This window comes from Urocitellus parryii, chromosome 9 (assembly GCF_045843805.1).
Source record: "Urocitellus parryii isolate mUroPar1 chromosome 9, mUroPar1.hap1, whole genome shotgun sequence".
NCBI lineage: Eukaryota > Metazoa > Chordata > Mammalia > Rodentia > Sciuridae > Urocitellus > Urocitellus parryii.
In genome coordinates, this window is record NC_135539.1 from 23,453,031 (window position 1) to 23,473,421 (window position 20,391).

At 54.6% G+C, this 20,391-nt stretch overlaps 1 protein-coding gene across 1 annotated transcript in view; it reads right to left on the reverse strand.

Annotated features, from left to right (window-relative positions):
* Positions 1–20,391, reverse strand: part of Galnt17 (polypeptide N-acetylgalactosaminyltransferase 17) — a 355,430-nt gene that overhangs the window by 17,180 nt on the left and 317,859 nt on the right. The window contains exons 7-9 of the mRNA XM_026400319.2: positions 8,287–8,472; positions 6,594–6,731; positions 3,948–4,043 (exon numbers count right to left, since the gene is read on the reverse strand). Coding sequence (XP_026256104.1) covers positions 3,948–4,043; positions 6,594–6,731; positions 8,287–8,472 — 420 coding nt within the window. The remainder of the gene's footprint in view (positions 1–3,947; positions 4,044–6,593; positions 6,732–8,286; positions 8,473–20,391) is intronic.

The window sequence follows — 20,391 nt, forward strand, 5'->3', positions numbered from 1 at the left end:
TAAATCTTTTAAAGATTAAGCTGAGACACCGGGCATAGACTAGACATGCCCCAGACCAGCAGAGGCAGAGCCGCTCCCTCTGATGTCTAACCCAGACCTGTCCTCAGTAGACTTGTGGCCAGCAGCAGGTGGCTGTGAAGGCAAAGTCCTAGGAGATGCTGGATAGGACCTTGGGGCCCGGTGTTCAGCTGTCTGGGACTACAGTCGGGAGCCATGTGTGTGATGAGTTCCCAGGTGGCTCGGAGTCTGTGGACACATCTGAGGTGCTGGACGGGAAGCTGCGGCCCGTCCTGACACTGTGTTCTCCATCCCTGTTCCCGTGACTGCCCGGGATCCCTGCCTGCCACCTCCACCGTGTTCCCAGAATGCGCCCTGGGCTCCCTGTCTCTGCACCCTGCTCTTTACAGTCCAGCGGCAAATGCATCCCCTGTGCTGGTATAAGCGTGGGCTACAGCACAGTTCGGAGCTCACGGATATGAGACATTCCCCAGAATCTGCAGACAGCACAGAGGAGATTCCAAGGCTACGAGTCACATGACTTGTACTCAGAAACCAGCATGGCTCAGCCTCTCCATTTTCTCATTAAAAAATGGGGGGGGGGAGGTGACTACCCATCAGGCAGAGTATGAGGAGGACGATGAAATGGGCCTCGTGGGCATTTCTGTCCCCTGCCTTGGTGTGGCCCTGGCCTGGAGTGCTCAGAGCTGACTTGGGCAGGGGTTGGAACTCAGCTTTGGGAGAGTGTTGACCAGGAGCAGCACCATCAGGACCTTGGACAGCAGCTCAGTGGCTGAGATTCCAGGGCCACTTCAGGGCCCTGGGGAAGGTCAGGACTGTGGAGGATGCTTCAGCAAGTGCCTGGGCCCCTGGGGGCAGCGCTGCCCACCGGTTGGTTATCTCTTTCTGACCACACCTTTGCAGCTTTGCTCTCAGAAGCAGAGGCTGGGGAGGGTGGACCAGCTGGCCTGACAGAGGAGGTCAAACCCAGGGCCTGGGGACTCCCACGTGTGGCAGCCAAAGCTGTTGGGCTTCCCCATGGGTGCTGCAGCTTGGGGATCTACCTGGCCATGTTCCCAGGGGGGAGTCAGCCTGGCACTGGGAGGGGAGCCTGTGGGCCTCGTGGGACAAGACTTCCTGCTCTAAATGGGTCCCAGCCAACACAGAGGGTGGCTGCGCTCTTGACATTCAATCTTAAAATAAAATGTAGGCTCCAGAGAGAGGTGCATGTTTGTCTTGACCAGTCAGCTATGGGGGGGCCGAGGCCATAAGGAGCTCGATGCAGACAATTGGAGGGAGCAGGCCCTTAAATGGCAGGGAGCCATTTCCATCTTGTTGACAAACACATGCTACAAGACAGGAAATCACCCTCCACGGTGCCCATTTTATCTCTGTTTAATTGCTGCTGGATAATAAATTACAGTGCAGAGTCCATTAATTAAGCTAACACTGTCCATGGAACACCAGCTCCTTCTTTGGGGAGATGCCTGGTTCCAGGAGTTCTGATTCAGCCTGCATGTCCACGGCACTTAAGGGTCAGTCGAAAGACACCAAGGTACATGCCAGGCTTGGAAGGAGTGTGGGAAGGGGCACCCTGACGAGCCAGCAGAGGGACTCCCGCCTGGCAGTGGGAGTGCCATGCTGAGGGTGAGTGCTTAATTCAGAACATGTGGTGGCACCGAAAACCACATTAGACCCACTTTAAAAATCAGCTCATGGCACGCGACCAGGGCTATTCAAGAGCTTTCCTCTCTGAGTCAGTGGTCGGGGGCAAGGGGCAGCCTAATTTGGCTTGTTGTTCCATAATCAGCTAAATGGTAGGCGCACGCATTTGGAGAAGCTCTGCACGCAGGTGGAATTGTGAAAGATGAATCCTAGTGATTTTCCAGCAGAGGCTGGCGCTGTGCTCTGAAGACCATGGAACACCAGCAGGACAGGCAGCCTGGGCACCTGGCTTCCATCTTCTGGGCAAGGGAGGGGGGTGGCCATCTCTGGGGTGAAGGGTCCATTCCATCTCTACCTAGGCATCCTTGCTGGAGTTCAGCAGGTGCTGAGAGGGAGGACCCAGAGGAGGGAACAAAAGAGAAAGAGAGGCTCCGGAAAGGTGTGTGTGTGTGTGTGTGTGTGTGTGTGGCCAGGTTCTCTAAGGGTCCTCCCCAGATCATTGGAGGGTGTTCTGGGCAGCCAGGGAGGGTGGTGGGCAGGGAGGAGGTGGCCAAGGACCACAAGAGACAGGTGTGGCCCCCTTCAGGTCTTGGTCCTCAAGTCAGCCCAGGCTTCCTGAGTGGCTTAGAGAATCATCCCCTGAAGTGCCCAACACAAGAGATTGCTTAGAGCCAGGGGATGCTCAGATTTCTGGGGGTTTTTAGGAGAACACCTCTCCCCTTCCTCATTCACAGAAGATGGCTTCTTCAGGCTGCTTTGTGATTATGCAAATATCTACCTGAGAGTCTCTATTATGCCACGGTTCCTAGGACTCAGTCCAAGTGCCATCTAGCAGAACATGTATCTGTACGTCCTAAACTATTTCCTGATGGCCCGTGACATGCAGGGCGTCCTCCTGGACATGTAGCCTGTGGGATTTGAAATATCCCTCAGAAAACTCTTGTGTTGAGCTCACAGACCCCAGTGTGGCCCGGTTCAGGGTGGGGGTTCTAGGAAGGGCTTGGTCTCCAGGGCCACAGCCTCACGGGCGGGACTAATCCAGCTGACTGGTTGACAATGGGAATGGACTCCTGCGTGGTGACTGTAGGCAGATGAGTGGGGGTAGAGGAAGCGGGTCAAGGAGGTGTGGCCTGGGGGCCATCTCTGTCTCTGGTCCTTTCCTCTCTCTCTCTCTGCTTCCTGGCTGCTGTCAGCGGAGTACCTTCCCACCATGCCCCTCTCCCATGTTGCTTTGCAATGGACTCAGCCAACATGGACAGAACCTCTGAGATCATGAGTCAGATCCTTCCTGCTCCAAGCTGTTTCCTCAGGTGTTTGGGTCACAGTCACTAAAAGCTGACCAATGCAAAGCCTGAGAGTTAGGTGTTCTAAAAATGAATCCTGACATACCCCCAAATATGGTCAAGTCTAGTGAGATCACCAGGTGGCATTACCCCAGGGCGGGCCCAGCTGCCTGGACAGGAGTTGTGGGCACTATGAAGATGGTGCAGGAGGGCCCTGCCTCCTGCCTCTTGTGCCCTCCCCTCGGTCCTCCTGGTCCAGCACCACCAGTCCCCTCTTCTGTGGCTCTCGGTTGGCGGAATCATGTTTAAAATTTACGACTGTCAAGGCTGATGGCAGGTTTGGATGAGTCTTCTCCCTGTCTTGGAGAGTCTCTGCTGAGCTCTGTGTACACACACACACACACACACACACACACACACACACACACACCCCACTGGTGAGTGCCCAGCCGTCAGAGGAAACCCCTTCTTCAGGCTCTAGTTTAACCTGGAGGTTGGTCTCTCGGCCCCTCTGGCCACCTGTGTGCTCCCTGGAAATGCTTTTGAAACACGGTCCTCCTGCCCGGGAAGCACTCTGCTCCTGCACCAGCACCCATGGTCCAGGTCACACTGATCTCCAAATGAATGTCAGTCTCAGGATGGACATGCCCATCAACTTCTAAGGAGGGAAGCGTCTCATTTCTTCCAAGCTGCAGCCAGGCCTTCGGGTCATGGCAGCCTGTGCACCTGCGGCACCCCTCTGCAGACCAGCAGGGACTCTGAAGTTCATTCACAGGGTCCTTTCCACAGGACATGCGCACTGCCCTCTTAGCATTTGCTGACATAACTACCTGTGAACCCACTCCCTGCCTCCTGTGGGAAACAACCAGAAAGCCCCCACCTTGTGGAATCACAGAATAGGGACAGTCACCCAAGTACAGGGCAACAGGAGTCCCCAGAAGTCCCACAGAGCCCCGTGGGCTGGAGATTCCAGTCCCTTCTTGATCAGAGACACGCTCCTACCTGCGGTCCCCAGCCGTGGCATGGGTACAGTATGGCTGTGTGGTTCTCCAGCGGCCCCTGGTCCAGGCAGACGTCCTTGGCCTTGTTGTTGCGAAGCTGCAGGGACAGAGAAAACACGGCCATCAGAGCTCTCCTGGTGGGGCTGCTCCCCACTCCGTCCCCAGCACCCCACCACCGAGGGGCATGTGGTTCCAACGTCAGGATGGGAAGGCCCCACCTTAGCAGGAGGAAATCCTCCTGTGCCTATGTCCTGGGCGCCAGCCTGGCTCCTAACTCCTCTGTCCACAGCATACGGGAGCTGAGGGGACTTTCTGTAAGGAACTCTGGTCACCCACCTGAGGTTCAAGGCACCTCAGGGAGGAGTCAGGTGGGGACAGACATCCTAAGTGAGCCTCAGCACTGACACTGGCTCTGTAGCCCTGGGACGCAAGGGCTGGCTTCTCAAGCCATTACTGGCAGGAAAGCCAAAAACGAAAACTAAAGAACAAGCAAGACCTGGCCACCACGAGAAGCCCTAGCAACATGTATCTGCATACCTGGAACCATTTCCTGATGGCCTGTGGCATGCCAGGCACCCTCCTTTGTGCCTAGAACTCACTTGTGGAGGAAATAGATGAGGTCCCCAAGGACACCCTGCTCCTGGGCACATCTTATTGGGGTGTGCGAGGCCTTCTACAGCGCAGACCTCCAGGCCCATCACACCACCTGCCACCCAAGGACCAAGGCAAGAGGGCAAAGGGACAGGCTGCAGCCACCTCCAGGGCCCTCTGGGTGCATCTTCCACAGACCAACCTAATCATGTGAATCAAGATGGAGGGCAGGAGGACCCTACCTGTGCACCCCAATCATGTCTAGGCCAACAAGTGAGCAGAGCTTAAAACTGCTTAAAAACCATCCTTATGGTTTATAAGAGTAACATCCTCTCGGTACACTTTGGGGTCACAGAAAAGAATAATGATGTTGGCAATCCTTCATAGTCCACGGACCTTCACAATCCTCTATGGTCCTTCACGATCCTTCACCATCCTCCATGGTCCTCCACGGTCCTCCATAGTCCTTCACAGTCCTTCACAATCCTCCAAGGTTCCCCAAGGTCCTACATAGTCCTCCAAGTCCTTCATATCCTTCATGGTCCTTCATGGTGCTTCACAGTCCCTCACAGTCCTCCACGGTCCTCCACAGTCCTTCACAATCCTCTATGGTCCTTCCCGGTCCTCCACGGTCCTCTATGGACCTTCACAATCCTCTATGGTCCTTCTCAGTCCTTCACAATCCTCTACAGCTCTCCAAGGTCCTCCACGGTCCTCCACGGTCTTTCCAAGGTCCTCCACGATCCTGAACAGTCTTTTGAAGGTTCTCCATGGTCCTCCAAGGACCCTCACAGACTTTCACAGTCCTCCATGGTCCTTCACAGTCCTCCACAGTCCTTCATGGTCCTCCATGGACCTTCATGGTTCTTCACGGTCCTTCACAGTCCCTCATGGCCCGTCACAGTCCCTCATGGACCTTCATGGTTCCACATGGTCCTTCACAATCCTTCACAGACCTTCACGGTCCCTCATGGACCTTCATGGTCCCTCATGGTCCCTCAAAGTCCCTCACAGTCCCTCACAGTCCCTCACGGACCTTCACGGTCCCTCACAGAACTTCATGGCCCCCCATGGTCCTTCACAATCCTTCACAGACCCTCACAGTCCCTCATGGTCCCTCTTGGACCTTCACAGTCCATTGTGGTCCTTCACAGTCCTTTACAGACCTTCAAGGTCCTTCAAGGTCCTTTGTGTTCTTCCATGGTCCTTCACGGTCCTTCACACAGTCAGTCAACCCTCCCATTTTTGGACAACTGCGTTTTGTTTGGCTCTGGCTAGGATGAGGGACCCTATACACAAAGCTTTAGTCATATTTCCGATTTTGAAAGGATAGAGGTAGGTTCATAGGACTGGATGACAGTGCCGAGGGTATGGACACTGCAGTGTTCCCAATAAGCTGCTCAGGGGGAGGCTTCCCATCCCCTCATCCTCCCAACCACAGACCTGCAGATGCTTATCCACGTGCCAGTTTAAAGTATTTTAAGAGGAAAGAAACAAATCCGATTTTCATGTTTGCTATTAACATCGGAACGTCTCATGTTTTGAGAATTGTCTATTTCTCCGCTGGGATCTTCAGTGGTTTAACTCTAGATTCATTAACAGGTCTTTATATATTAAGGACATAAATGTTTTTATGTTATATTTGTTCCACACAATGATTTCAGATGGCCAAGCTTTTAACTTTTATTCTAATATTTATGCAATTAATCTATCACACAGTAATTGAATATTTATTTATGGAGGGCCTGGTCTGTGTCTGGCACTGTGCTGAGTTTCATGAACAAGACAACACAGTCCCCATCCTGTGGAGGTCCTTGTGTGGAGGGCAAGACACACAGGAGGAGTGAGTGACCTGGTCAGGAGGCCCAGCCCTGCTGGGGTTCAGAGAGAACCGAGCTGAGCTCGGGAGGACACCCGGAAGGGGTTAGGTGGCATTGGCCCCCTCCCCACTGGGGAGAACCTCGCTGCCAGGGCCACACCTCTGAGGGCCAGTCCCTCTCCTGTGGCAGAGCCGCCCCCTCCCCACGGACCCAGCCCAGGGCGTGGCCTGAGTTACCTCCCCGTAGGCCACAGTGTTGTTGTATCTCCTCATTTCCGGGTAGACATGGTCCAGGTACCACTGGAAGTTCTTACACTTCAGACTCTTCCTTAGGGCCCTCCTCTCGGAGACGTCGCCGATGTCGATCCCCGGGTTCTGGAAGCAGAGGAGAGAAGGGGCGTCAGCCACTGGAGCAGGCGCAGGGCCCCCTCCCCAGGAGCTTTCTGGGAGGGGAGGGAGCCCGTGGGCTTGCACAGCAGTGGCCTTAGGGGACCTGCCTGAGGCCCTACACACCCACACACCCATATACACACACACACACACACACACACACACACACACTCACACACACACCCTGCTGGGAGGGTCCCGTCCCAGGGGTGCTCAGAATCCTGCAGCAGGAAGCCCAGACCACGCCCTGCTCTTCCTGGGGAGAGCCTTCTGAGAGGCACTGATGCGGGCACCCACCTTCCCTCTTCTCTTCCCAGGAATGATCAGAGCCAGTTATTGGAGGGATTATTTGATTAAGGCAAGAAAACAAATGCCTGTAACCTCCTCCTGTCTGTCTTCTGCGCACACGTGTGGTTTTCCTTTGTTGGCTCCTGGCGAAGCTCATTATATGCAGAAGGGAAAATAATTTCCCATTGCAAAGCTCGTAATGACGCTCTAATGAATAATTCACTCTGCTTTTACAGAAATGAACCTGTAATGGGCTGCTGCGTGCTGACGGGGAAATAAAGTATCTGGAACAGGACCCACGGTCCTGCCCAGGTGGCTGCGGATCAGTGGTGGCAGGAGGCTTGCCCCTCCACGGAGGGCGGTCAGGTGGCACTTGGGGGCAGAGCAGAGGGTTCAGATGATTGAGCTAACATTTTTTTGGCAGTGGGACATTGATTTTAAAGAAAAAAAATCCTTTAAAGTCAACTCATCCAATCCCAAGGCAAACAGGAGCAGTAACATTTAACTATTGGTTTGAATATAGCATGATTGATGAAGATGGTCATATTTAAACATCATGATAGGGACCCTCAGCATTGAGGACCAGTAATCCAGTAGCCCCCCATCTGTGATTTCACTCTCTGCAATTTCACTGAACTGTGGTCAACCATAGTCCATATAGACTAAAAGGAAAATTCTGGAAATAAGCAATTCATGTAATAATAATATTATTGTGATAGGGGCACTGGGTTGGAGGCACCATCAGCTCCCCTGACTCCAGGACTTGGGCAGCCCCCGTAACTCTTAAGTGACAGCTGGGACTTAAACCAAGCTGGAGCACAGCCTGCGGGACTGTGGCATCAGGAGTTTCCCAGGCCAGATTCTAGCGGAATGTGGAAGAGAGGGAAGAGGCTGGCCAGGCGTGTGGCACCAAGCAGCTGGTGCTCCGGGGGAGAACAGTGAGGGCAGATGAGGGTGCAGTGCCAAGGGCTTGGGCAAGAGCCTGCTGGACACTATGTGTGGTCAGGAGCAGGACCACCAGATTAATGCAATAAGACAGGGATTAACACATAAGACCCTCTGATCTCTGTAAGTGGATTTATTTCTGTGGCATCTGTCCCCAGACAAAGCAGGGGATCTAAGCCTCTGACATCTGTGAACCTTCCAAAATGCATTCATGATTTCCCACGGGTGACATATTTCTGGCTCACTAAGGGAATCTGTGATCTGAACAGCAAGGCTCACTGTCCCCGGGTGGTGAAAAGGGACCTACCTCTAGGGGCAGGTTCCATGCTATGTACACGTGAGACTTGTAATCGTCCATCCAGACCTCAGCCACCCGGAGAGCATTCCTCTTGGTGTAGAAGCCAATGTTGCTGTTGTACGGCTTCTTCTTCCGCTCAATGTGCGCCACCCGGGAGCAAGGCAGGACCTCCATGCTGCCCCCACAGAGCCACACCTGGAGATAAAAACATTTCATTAGGCTGAGACAGGAATTCTCCGAGGCCTCTGCTCTTCCCCCAGTCCCCAAAGCAATGGTTCACCAATTTAGTGTGAGTGAGAAATACATTTTATTATATAAAAAGCCCCTGAGAGTTCAAGATTGGTTTGTTATTGCAGCATAGCTTAATCTAACCTGACTAAAATACACAGAAAAGAAGGTTTGGAGAATTCTTACAGACACAATAGTTCGGGATATAAAGCCCAGCTCTGCATAAGAGAGCACCATAAGCCTAAGACGTTTTTTTAAGTTCTCACTAACGCATCCATGAAGGCTTTCTTCATCTGGCTGAGCTGCGCCCTGCCAACCCAGAAAGGAAAATTTAAAGTTAAAAAAAAAAGACCCTCTTTATCCATATCAATGCAAGTAGTGTACATTGTGCTGTTAATATGCTCTGTTTTGGAGACCCAAGGGCGTGGATGCCAGGCCTTCTGGAAACATCTCCCAATGTCATCCCAGGCAGAGATCACTGTTGTGCTGGGATGTTCAGACAGAAGGCTGAAAGGATGGCTGCTTTTGAGGGGTTCAAAAGCCCAATGAAGTGGGACTTATTATCCTCTGCATGGATACAGTGAGCATCCTAGTTCAGGGCCCTGCTCCCTGTGGGTAGGGCCTTTGGGGAAAGGCCCTCTTGTGCCCTCTTGTGGTCCAGGCAGGAAAACCTGAGCATTTCTGAGCATTTCAAGCCGGGCTAGATTTTGAAAATGAGTTTCTGGGTACCAGTAGAGAAAAGAGGAGGAAGACAGAGAGGTTTGATATTGTTACGGCTCCTGAACTGATCTAAGGATTCAACACAATCCCTGCTAATACATCAGCCTGGTTCTTTGCAGCCGATCCTAAAATTCATTTGTAAATATGAGGGACCCAAAATAGGTTTAAAGATCCTGAAAGGAACAAAGTTAGAGAACTTCAGTTTCCATTTTCAAAACTTAACACAAAGCTACCACAATCCAAATGGCATGGTACTGGCCTAAGAAAAGACCCACAGACCAGTGGGATAGGAAGGAGAGTCCAAGACAGACTCTCCCATGAGTGGCCAATTGACAGGAGCGCTAAGATCATCCAGTGGGACGAGGAAGAGCTTTATCAAGTGAGCTGGGCAACATGAGGAAGAACGAATAAAGACCCTGCCTCGCATCACACATATCACAATGGATCAAAGAACGGAATGTAAGAACCACAACTATAAAATTTAAGAAGAAAATATCAGGATGAATTCTTTTTTTTTTTTTTAAAGAGAGAGTGAGAGAGGAGAAAGAGAGAGAGAATTTTTAATATTTATTTTTTAGTTCTCGGCGGACACAACATCTTTGTTGGTATGTGGTGCTGAGGATCGAACCCGGGCCACACGCATGCCAGGGGAGCGCGCCACCGCCCGAGCCACATTCCCAGCCCAGGATGAATTCTTATGACCAAGGATTAGGCAAATGCCCCACAGCTGATAAATGGAGAAATAAATGTGGCCCATCCATACGCTGGAAGATTATCTGGCGGTAAAATGGAATGCTGCCCTCCGCTACCACAGGGATGGGCCTGGACATCACATTAGGTGACAGAAGACAGGAAAGACCACGTCGATGATCCCGTTCCCTTGAAAAGCCCCGGGTGGAAAAACCGGTGGAGACAGAAACAGACAGGTGACTCCTGGGCTGAGGGTGGCCCTGGTACATGGGTGACGGCCAGTGGTGTGGGTAGCTTTTTAGGATAATGAAGTGTTCAGACACTCATTGTGGTGAGGGATCGCACAACTCTTTGAAGACACCAAAAGCCACTCAAGTGTGTATATTGAATGTGTGACTCGCCCTGGTAAGTGACGGTCTCCCCATGTGACAATCTCCACAAAGCTGTTGCCAGAACAGACAGGTCTGCGGAGATTGGAGCGAAGGTCATGGGGTGCTTTTCAGGCTGGAGGTTCCAGCGGACAGACAGTGGAGAAGTGGAGCTCTGAGGGCAGGTTAGTGCACAGGGGCCACAGACACAGGCACACGAGGGGCCTCATCAAAGCTGAGACTGCCTTGTAAAAGGAGACACCAGGTGGGGACACAGCCCACAGCCAGGTGATCAGCACCAAGTCCTCCACCAGGGTCAGGCTTGTCCCAAAGCTGGGGTGTGGCCAGGCCACTGAGAAGGGCCAAGTGGTGAGAGGCCAGGGCTAGTGTCAGATGCCAAGCCTCTTAAGCAAGAAGAGGGAGGGGATGAGCTAGGCGAGGGGCAGGCAGCTCTGCAAGTCCATCCTGGGTGGCAGGGACATCGGCCTCCTGGCCTGGGCACACCTGACACACCACAGGCACCAGCTCAGAGCTGCCCTGTTCTTCCTGCTGAGCTGGGAGGGTCACCCCACATGATGTTGGGAGGCCAGCATCCTGGAGGGAGTGGCCAGGTCAGAGCAGCTGGCCTGGACATCTAGGAATTGCCACCACCTGCAGGGCATTCCTGTCCTCACCCTGCCTGCCCTGCCAGGTCCACGGCCCAGCCCAGCATCTCCACAGACTCTAACAGCATTTGGTGTCCTGAGTGTGATAAGTGGCAGCAGCGCACCTTGTGTGGGACAGAAAATGGCTCCGATGGACACTCACACTCTCAGTCCTCTGGAGGGCCAGGGGAGAGGCAGACCAGAGCTAAAATTAGAAAGAAAAGGTAAAAGAAGAAAAGGAGAAAGAACCAGGTGGAGATGGAGTGTGTGGGGGAGGCAGAGAGGCAGCCTCTGCCCCTTCTGCCCCATCGTCCACTTCCAGTGTGCCCGCCTGCTCCAGACCCCAGCCCAGGACAGCGAGCTCCCAACACTGACTGGGAAACCCACTAAACCCAGCAGAATGCTCGGAGGAGAGAGGATGAGGTGTGAGGCCGTAGCCCTGTCAGTGGATTAACTCACATAAACGGGTCAACTGGGTGGTAACTGTAGCAGGTGAGGTGCGGCAGGGGAAGTAGGTCACCAGGGGTGTGCCTTTGGGGGTGACATTGTGTCCCTGGCACCTCACTCTCTGTCCTGGTTGTCATGATTTGTCCCTCCACCACCTCCTGTCATGGTTTCCCTCCCGTCCCAGCCCAGAGCCATGGAGCCCACTGACTGGACTGAGTCTCTGTAGCCATGAGCCAAAGTAAACTTTTCCTCCTTTAAGTTGTTTGTGCTGGGACTTTGGGTTACAGTGACAAAAATGTGACTAACCCTGAGGGAGGCAGAACCCTGAGTCCAACCACATGCTACAGCAGGGGGCCACCATTCCCTGATGGACATGGAGGGCACTGACCCCTCCTAACCAGGGAGAGTAGACTGGGGCCATGGACCCCTTAGTTTTCCCTGCCACCGCCTTGTCCCTCTCTCAATAGAGTGGGCTGGTGCATTCTTCCTGCACCGTAAGCAGAATGATGAGAGGACGGATGAAAGGCCTGGGGTGGTAGGGCTGAGTGGGCATAGTCCCCAGGGAAACCCTGTGGACCTTTGGCAGCACCAACAACTCCTCAGACTGGGAGGCCAACGCCTCTGCTGCAGAAAGCCCTGGGGCAGCAAGATACTGCAGGGGAGACAGAGGGAGCCCAGGACCTAAGGGGCTCTCAAGCTCTGGGGCCTCTGCTCTGGGTTGGCCGAGGGGTCACTGGCCGGCCATGCCTAAGTGGCAACCAGCCATCGGGAAGTCATGCAACTCTAGAACCTGCTATTTGTGAACTTATGTATTCATGAGAAACTGCCCATTCTTGGTTTGGGGGTGTAGCTCCGTGGGAGAGCATGGGCCTGGCATGCACAAGGCCCTGAGTCTGATCCTCAGGTCCAGAAAAACAAATGCATTCTCCTCTCCAGTGCAAGGGATGGGAATGGAGAGTGTCATCAGCCAAAATTGCTGCTCTCACGAAGCTGGTGATCTATCAAGGGAAACACATTCATCAAGAGCAGAGGAGAGGTTCTCAAAGAGGACTGAAAAGTCTTTCAGCCTGAGCAACAGGTCAGCTGGGGCCATGATGGAGAAAGCACCAGTCCCACCTGGGATCTGACCCACTGAGTGCTCTGAGACCATGGGGTGGGGGGGCTCCCACAGCAGGGGGGTGGTCTCCTGCAGACAAGAACCAGCTACTGGCCTCCCAGTGCAGCTGCTCCCAAGGAAGGGTCCCGAGGATCTGTTCTGTAGGTTAGAGTTTATCAGCCCCAATGGCAAGCTCCTGGACAGAGGGAAGGAAAGAGCACAGGAGCTGACCCACTAGAAAACCACTCCAGGCCAGCCCCCCCCCCCAGAACAGGACCATGGCCTCCAGGTGGGCTAGAGGAGGCCAGAAAGAGCCCACCCCAAGCTCTGGGACCACCCTTGCTGGGAAGGTGGGTTGGTGGCCCTGCATACAGGGCAGTGAGCCACCAGGAAGTGCAGAGACTCAGGACTCAGTGAGCACTGTGTCATCAATGGGTTTGTTCATCAAAAATTATCCATTTGGGGGGTGGGGGTGTAGCTGAGCAGCAGAACGTGGGCCTGGCATGCAAAAGGTCCCGGCATGGGCGGAGTAGTCTCCAGCATGGGCCGGGTAGAGGCAGGGGTCCGTTCCACTCTCCTGCATGGGGGCTGGAACGGAGACCGTCATCCGACAGAACTGCTGTTCTCGTGGAGTTGATGTTACGGCAGGGGATGTGCATTTGCTAATAATTGCGAGCAGAGATGCAGCACCCCGAGATGGAGCTGGCTTCCAGGAAGGATGTGGCACACTGGGAGAAGAACCAGTGCTGGACAGGAGAAGCTTCTCTGCCAAAGGGCCACCGAGGTGCAGGCTGAAGGGCTGGGCTGGTGGGGGAAGGGGTCAGCGTCCCACTCACAGAGGAGCTGGCCAGGACCCTGGAGGAGGATGCTAGGGGCAGCAGGTGGGATCCAAGATAGTGGCAGCAAGTGTTCCCAGGCTTCTTTGCAAGGGGACTTCTTCTCCTCTTACAGAACCATTGGACCCATCTGTCCGTCCCCCCATTGTTATCAACTTGCGGTGTTCACAGAATACAGCAGAAATGACATCTCACACCATCAAGGCTGAGCTTAGGAGGCGTGGCCAATTCTATGTCCTCCCTCCTGGAACCCTGAGCCCACCCTGCTGCGAGGGAACTGAGGGTCAGTGAGGAAGGCCCAGCCACTCCAGTCACCCTGGCTGAGGATGGGCACATGAGCAAGCCCACCTGGGATCGGACACCCCGGCTGGCCCACTGACTGGCTGCCCGTGGTAGTGGACCCAGCTACACAGCGAGAGCCCTAGGAATTATTTTTACCCATTTTCCTCCCTCCCAGGCACGTCTAGTCATTTCTGACGATTAGTGGGCCCCATCAATGCCCCTCAGACAAGAGCAGACAAGCCATCCAGCTGACCCCAGCCCCAACGGCCAGACTTCAGAATTGTGAGCCAATCTGTCACTTAGGTCACCATGTCTGGACTTATAGAGCAGCAGACAGGTGCTGTAAGTGGGAAGTCCAGGGACTGCAGGAAAAGCCACGTGGCTGAGCTTAGAGATGGACTCAGAGTAGTCATGGGAGACAGGAGAGCTCAAACTAAAGATGGTCGATGCAGACCTGGGTCTGCAGGTCAGGTTAGGAAATCCATCTTTCTTCTAAATGATGCTGAAGGATACGGGCTTGGAAAAGTCACTCTGGCTGAAGTGAGGGAACAGATAGCAGCAGAGGAGGGTTGGAGAAACAGGAGAGCTTCCCATCACACAGGAGAGGAAGCCAGCAGCTTTGGCCAGGCAGAGAGCTAGGGGGTCAGGGCAACAGAGAGGGAGACGGGGGGTCAGGGCAACAGAGAGGGAGACGTGGGGCGAGGGGAGGGATTTGTCATCACAGGAAAAGGGCTGGGTGAGGCTCGGGAGAGAAGGGTGGGAGTAACTCCCAAGTCTCTTATTGCCTAACTGAACACTCAGAAGCACCCTTCACTGGACACACAGCTGGTCCTAACTACTCAGGCCTCTGGGTCAGGAGGAAAGGGGACATCAGGAGACTCCAGGATCTGTGCAGCTTGGCCAGGTACATCCCTCTGCCTCCTGACAGCAGGCCTGGGAGAAGAGGGTGCTGGGGGTGAGAGTCCATGGGGGATGGGTGCCCAGCACTCCAGGGGGCTCTCAGCTCAATTACAACTTGTGACATCTCACCCACACAATCGACTCCTACCACTTCATAAATATTTCCCCAGTTCATTAGAGACTTAGAGATTGTGGGAAGAACTCCTTCAGCCCAGTAGAAGTTGATTTCCAGAACTGCCCTGGACCACGGCCTGGTGACAGTCTCCGGGAACATCCTCTTCCCAGCAAGAGTCTCATGGTCTGTCCTGCAGGGCAGGATGAGACGCTGGATTGCATCTTAAACTGTCGGTGCCTCCAAAATCACCAGGAGAGCCATTAAAACATACAATCCTTGATCCCACTCCAGTCATTTCCCAGGGGCAAACCCAGGCCCCAGCGGTTGTCTAAGAAGTTCTTCCAGGTGACGGTGATGTTAGCCACATCTGGGGCCCAGCCTGGGGGACACGCGATAGCTTTTCAGAGGCTGTAATGTTGTCACTCGTGTTCCGGGGACAGGAAGGAGCTGGGCAGGAGACATGCTCTGTCAACCCCCTGACAGCTGGAGGTGGTCCAGGGATTCGGGAAAGGCCCAGGCATCTGTGAGCGTGCCGGGTACTGCTCAGGCCACCTTCTCTCCAGAGGCTGGAACGGAGACTGTCATCCAACAGAACTGCTGGATAGAGTTCTGAGGAGCAGGGCGGCCAGGGAGATGGGCGAGCAAGCCTGAAGGTGGCCTCGGTAGCATGAGAAGAGAGATGAAGGAGGCCCAGGTGTCAAAGCCGACGGACGTTCCTGTGCTGTGTGAGCTATTCCCAGAGGCCTTGGCCTCTAAATGGTTTTGTTATGTTTAAAAAATGTACAGCATGGCCTCTCGGTCCAATATACTTACTTTATTCATTTTTAATCACATGCACACTACTATGCTAAGATACTTCATTTGAAAAATTTGACAGATTAATAGAAATTCAAAAATGTTATAAAATGTCAATGCTCACAGACTCCTCTCCTTCCCCAATGGGCCATCGAGCGTAGCCCACTCTGGACACCACTGTCTAAGAGCAAGGGCGAGGCCCTCACCTAACTTCACAGGATTCTGATGGTCAAGGTCTGGGCTTATCTCACGATTTTCAGAAGCCAGCTGTATTTCATGAGCAGCACAAAGCATCCTTCAGGAATAAGGAGACTCGGAGCCCCAATAATCCCATGACAGTTTTCTACCGTGTCATTAGAAGAGTCCGTGCCATGTGATGTGAAAGCCGCTTTCCACCGGGAGGTTTCCAAGGCACTGCCTGGGGAGGCCCTCTGTGCAAAGAGCCTGCATGCGCCCCAGGGGAGGCTCACAGAAGGACCTGCCCCGTCCCTCAGGTGGAGCAACGAAGAGTCCCGGCTCCATGCTCGGCACGTGGTCCCCAGAACTGGCCAACCCCCTCCACATCCTGCACTGATACCTTCCCACCTGGCTCATACCCTCCCCCTCCCTCCATCACCACCAGACCACCAGGCCCGGTCCTCCTCCACCACGGGCACCACGCTGCCCCCACCTCTCACCTGGACCATAGTCATCACCTCCAGACCCAGCCCTATCCAATCCGACCTTCGCTCTGCAGCCAGGTGGTGCAGTTGGATCTTGCCCTGTCCCCGAACGTCCCACTGGCTCCAGTGGCTCTGAGGATTAAGCCCATGACCTCGTGAGGCCTCCAAGGCCTGGCGTGGCCCCCGGTCCCTGAAGTGTCCTCTCTGTAGCCCTCCGACCCCCTCAACCTTCTGTCCTTGCTACTCTTCTGCATGCTACACTCCTCCCGGACACTCCCCCCTACTAGCCAGCTGAGCCCTGCTCACACCTGAGCCTACAGCTCCACCGTTACTCCCTTGGGGAGGCCCTGGGCAGAGCCAGAGTCCCCTTAGATGCCCGTGTGGCCTTTACAGAGCTCAGCACACAGGGTGGGCGGGAGTGCACCCTCCCTCTTCCTCACCTGTCGTCCAGGTCCAGGGTCTCCCTGCCCAGAATGGGCCAGGCACGTGAGCAGCTAATGAGTGCTCTCCCCTCAGTGAAGGAGCCATGGATGCTCTCATGAGTGGAGGGACTAGAGGGTGTGAGTGTGGGCTGAGCCTGGAGAGGGCGCCCAGGAGCCAGGGCGGAGGAGAGGGACCTGGAGAATGGGCTGGAGTGTGCACCTCAAAGGCAGAGAAGGGATGGGTGGCCCAGCTGAGCCTCACAGCAGCTAGACCGAGTCCCTCTCCTACTTCTCCTCCCACAGGAGGAGGCCAGGCCAGACCCTGCTTCTGTGAGTGCTGATCCCTGGTACTGTGCTGGTGTCCCCACCAACCTGGCCAGCTCGCCCTGCACCAGGTGGGAGTGTCCTCCTGTGTGAGCAGAGGGTACAGAGGGAAGGGCCTTTCCTGCAGGCCCTGCGGCCATCCCCCAGGACAGCACATGGATCCCCGGCTTCTCTAGCACCCGCATTCCTGAGAATCTTATGGGGGGGTGGCCTTTGTGCCTCATTCTGTATCTGGGAAGAGGACTCCAGGTGTTGAGTGCCAGGCCCGTGGGACCCAGATGCCCTCTGGTCCTTCCCTTGGGGGAAGGCCTGACCTCCACCTGGACAGCGGTGTCCCTGGATGTCTCCCCTCTTCACGGGAATCGTCCTATCAGACTGAAGTGGCCCAGGAAGCCACTGACACCCACGTAAGTGTTAGGAGCAACACTGGTGAGACTCAGAAATCACAAACAGCCCCACAGAGTCACTGAAGTGTGAGCACATTTCACCTTTCATCCTGGGTAAAATCTGATTCCAGAAGCCAGACTTTGGGCTAAGACAACATTCTAATTTGTCCTCCCCCTGTAGATCTGCTCCAGGAGGCCTCGGTGACCCTCTTACCCAAGGAGCAAGCTCATCCTCCTAGGAATTTCCCTCGACCGACCCTCCCCTCTGCCGCTCTAGAGATAGTGTGTGTGTGTGTGTGTGTGTGTGTGTGTGTGTGTCTCTCTCTCTCCACTTTAAACGCATGTTTTCTCCACCAAATTGGACGGATGCATGATGGCTTTCCTTCTAACATCCTTTTACAGAAATTCAGTTTCAATCTTCTGCTTTATTTATTACTGTTTCTCAGAAATAGGATTTACAGATTAAGGACCTCAAGACCTATCTCAATTTAAGCATCTTGGCAGCCAGAGCCCCTCAGCACGAGGTGCTGTGGCCAGTCACCAGCCGTTTCTCAGGTGCACGATGAGGAACTACGAGGCTGGTTGGAGACGCACGGCTGGCTCACTGAGCCTGGGAAGTGTCTGAGGGCATTTTGCTGTCCTTCAGATTCTGTTCTATGGCTTCTGCACCTAGGAGAGCTCTGGGCAGGGCTGACAATGCTGGTGCTGGCTTACCAGTCCAAGCTCCTGGCAGCCTTGCTCCAGTGGACCACAGGTTATGGCACAAAGGGCTTCTGTGTTAGGGGAATGCCAAAGGGGGTCCCACTTGGGTGGGCCTTGCCAACCACTCCTCCTCTGCACCAGCCCTCCCTTCTGCAGGGCAGCTCCAGCCACACAGGTGTTGGGCATCCCAGTGCTTCTCCCCCAGCTGTCTGTGACTTCACCTATAGTCACTGGGCAAGATGCCGTACACCTGTCCACTAGGCTAGAGTCAGATAGAAATGCCAGGAAGGCAAAAGTGATTCAGAGAGGATCCCTCAGCTGGGCACTGGGATGCCAGGCTGCAGGCGAGTGCTCCAGGACCTCGGGTGGAGGCCACCAGGAGGGGAAGGTGGTAATACTTGGCCTCCCTCGAGCTCATCAACCCCCTTGGGCTGTTACTTGGAGCATCTTGCAGAGAGCAGCCGGGGGCGGGGGCTCGGGGCTCGGTTATGGATAAGCTGTGCTTGACAAGGGAGCACAGTGAATCACGTCTGATTCTGTCTCCAGCATCAAAGGGCCAGAGTGGTGAGATAGCGCAGGGCTGGGCAGGGGCTGTAGGTCCTCTTCGCCTGCTGGTGTGCTCCAAAAGGCCCTTGGAGGTTGCGATCACCTCCTCCGTGTTCACCCAACATGGTTGGGCTTGATGCCACCTGCTGCTGCGAGACAGGCAGGAAGGACAGTACTGGCCTGCCACAGCTCGGGGCTGGGTCTAGGGAGAGGCTGGGACTGCTTAGCCCATCATGGTGGTCCCAGACTAAGCAGGCCACCCTGGACAAGGACATCCTGTGTTCTTCGTAACGCAGCTGCCACGTGTGGTCCTTGGAGAGGACTTTGGACGGCTCTTCACTGAAGCCTTCCCCTGGCCCCGGGGAAGCCGGAGATGTCCTTCTTCCCCCTACTGGGGCTGCAGAGGGGAGGGCCCCTCACTCAAGGTCACAGTGCTCAGGTCCAATGGGCAAATGCCAAAGCATGGGCCAGGGGAGAGCTACCCATCGTGACAGAGCCTGAGAAGCCCCACAACAGACTGCCACACCAGGCACCGAGAAGGGTCCAAGGCCAGGCAGAGCCACAGAGAGTGGGAGAACTGGAAATCAGACAGGTGCCATCGTGAGTTGGTGAAGGAGGCCAGGAGCACCTGTGCAGGTGGGGCAGGTGCACATGGCTCCACCTGGATAGCAGGAGGCGATGTGATGGGCTCTGACAGGCATCACGGGAAGTGGGCACCGACTCAGGGCCCAGGTGGGGCTAGGCTTCAGATGAGCTGTTAATGGCAGATTCCTAAGATGGCATTGCAAAGGCCGGGAGGTGGGGTTTCAGCACTGAGTTCAAATCCTAGGTCTGCGTGGAGACTAGATCAAATGTGCTGCCAGTCATCACTCCCAGAAGCCAGAAAGGCTCGGCAGCACGAGTGACCTCTGTCTGGTCCCACGTGCACCGTGCTGCTCGTGATGCGGTTCCTCAGTGCTGTGCAGCTGACAGTGCCTGTCGGCCTGCTGGGTGAGACATGGGGTGTGTGGAAACCCCAGGCGGCCATGGGAGCTCAGGGGAAGTGCTGGAGGATAATGAGCAGTGACCACTGATCAGGAGGGTGGTGTGAGGTGGGAGCAGCAGGACCTCATGTGGGGCCCTCGGGAGGGATGGAGCGGGAGGACGCCAGGAGGGAGAATCCTGATGCTGATGCACGGCTAAAGGCTGGTGCACCTCTGTCCATGTCCCTCTGCACAGCAGGTGGCAGCTCTCTGGGGGCCAGGCCACCCTGCCCTGCCTGGAGGGACCCGCTCTGCACTCTTGTTCTCTCGAGGATCGGCCCCCAGAGTCCCTGGCCCCCAGCCTGGTCTGACCAGCTGGAGCTACCCCAGGTGGCTCCCCAGGTGGGGCTCAAGGCTGAGCAAGACCACCCAGGAGACACTGCGGTGGTCCTGAGCCTGCTGAGGTGTGAACTGTGTGAGTGTGAGGGACAGATAGTAAGAAATACAGATTACAGACATGAGATTTTGATAAGCGAGATAAGACAATTAGGATCAAGAGCAGCCACTGACGGGCCTAAGACTCCATTTTGCTGCCTTCTATTAAAACAACAAACAAACAAACCAAAAACAAAAACAAAAAAAACAAACAGAAAATGGCTACAAGAGCTGTTTCTGAGAAACTGAAATGAAAGCTGTTTTCTTATAATATATTGTTCTCTGTACTTTGTACCCCACAAAATGTACTTGACCCAGGATACATTGGTCTTGGTGACCCAAGACTTTGAAGTAGGTTCTCGCCCCTGCTGACCACCTGCTGGAACCCAGGAGCACTTGCTCAGACCCAAGACACAGCTGTCTGAGTTGCTCTGCCACCTGCTGCCTTAGCTTCTGTGATAGGCTTGTTTGCCTGATGCTAAGGAAAGTCCCTGAGCTGGTTTTCGTCCTTAAATTCCCAAGACACAGACCAGGAAGTGGCTGTTCTCCCACAG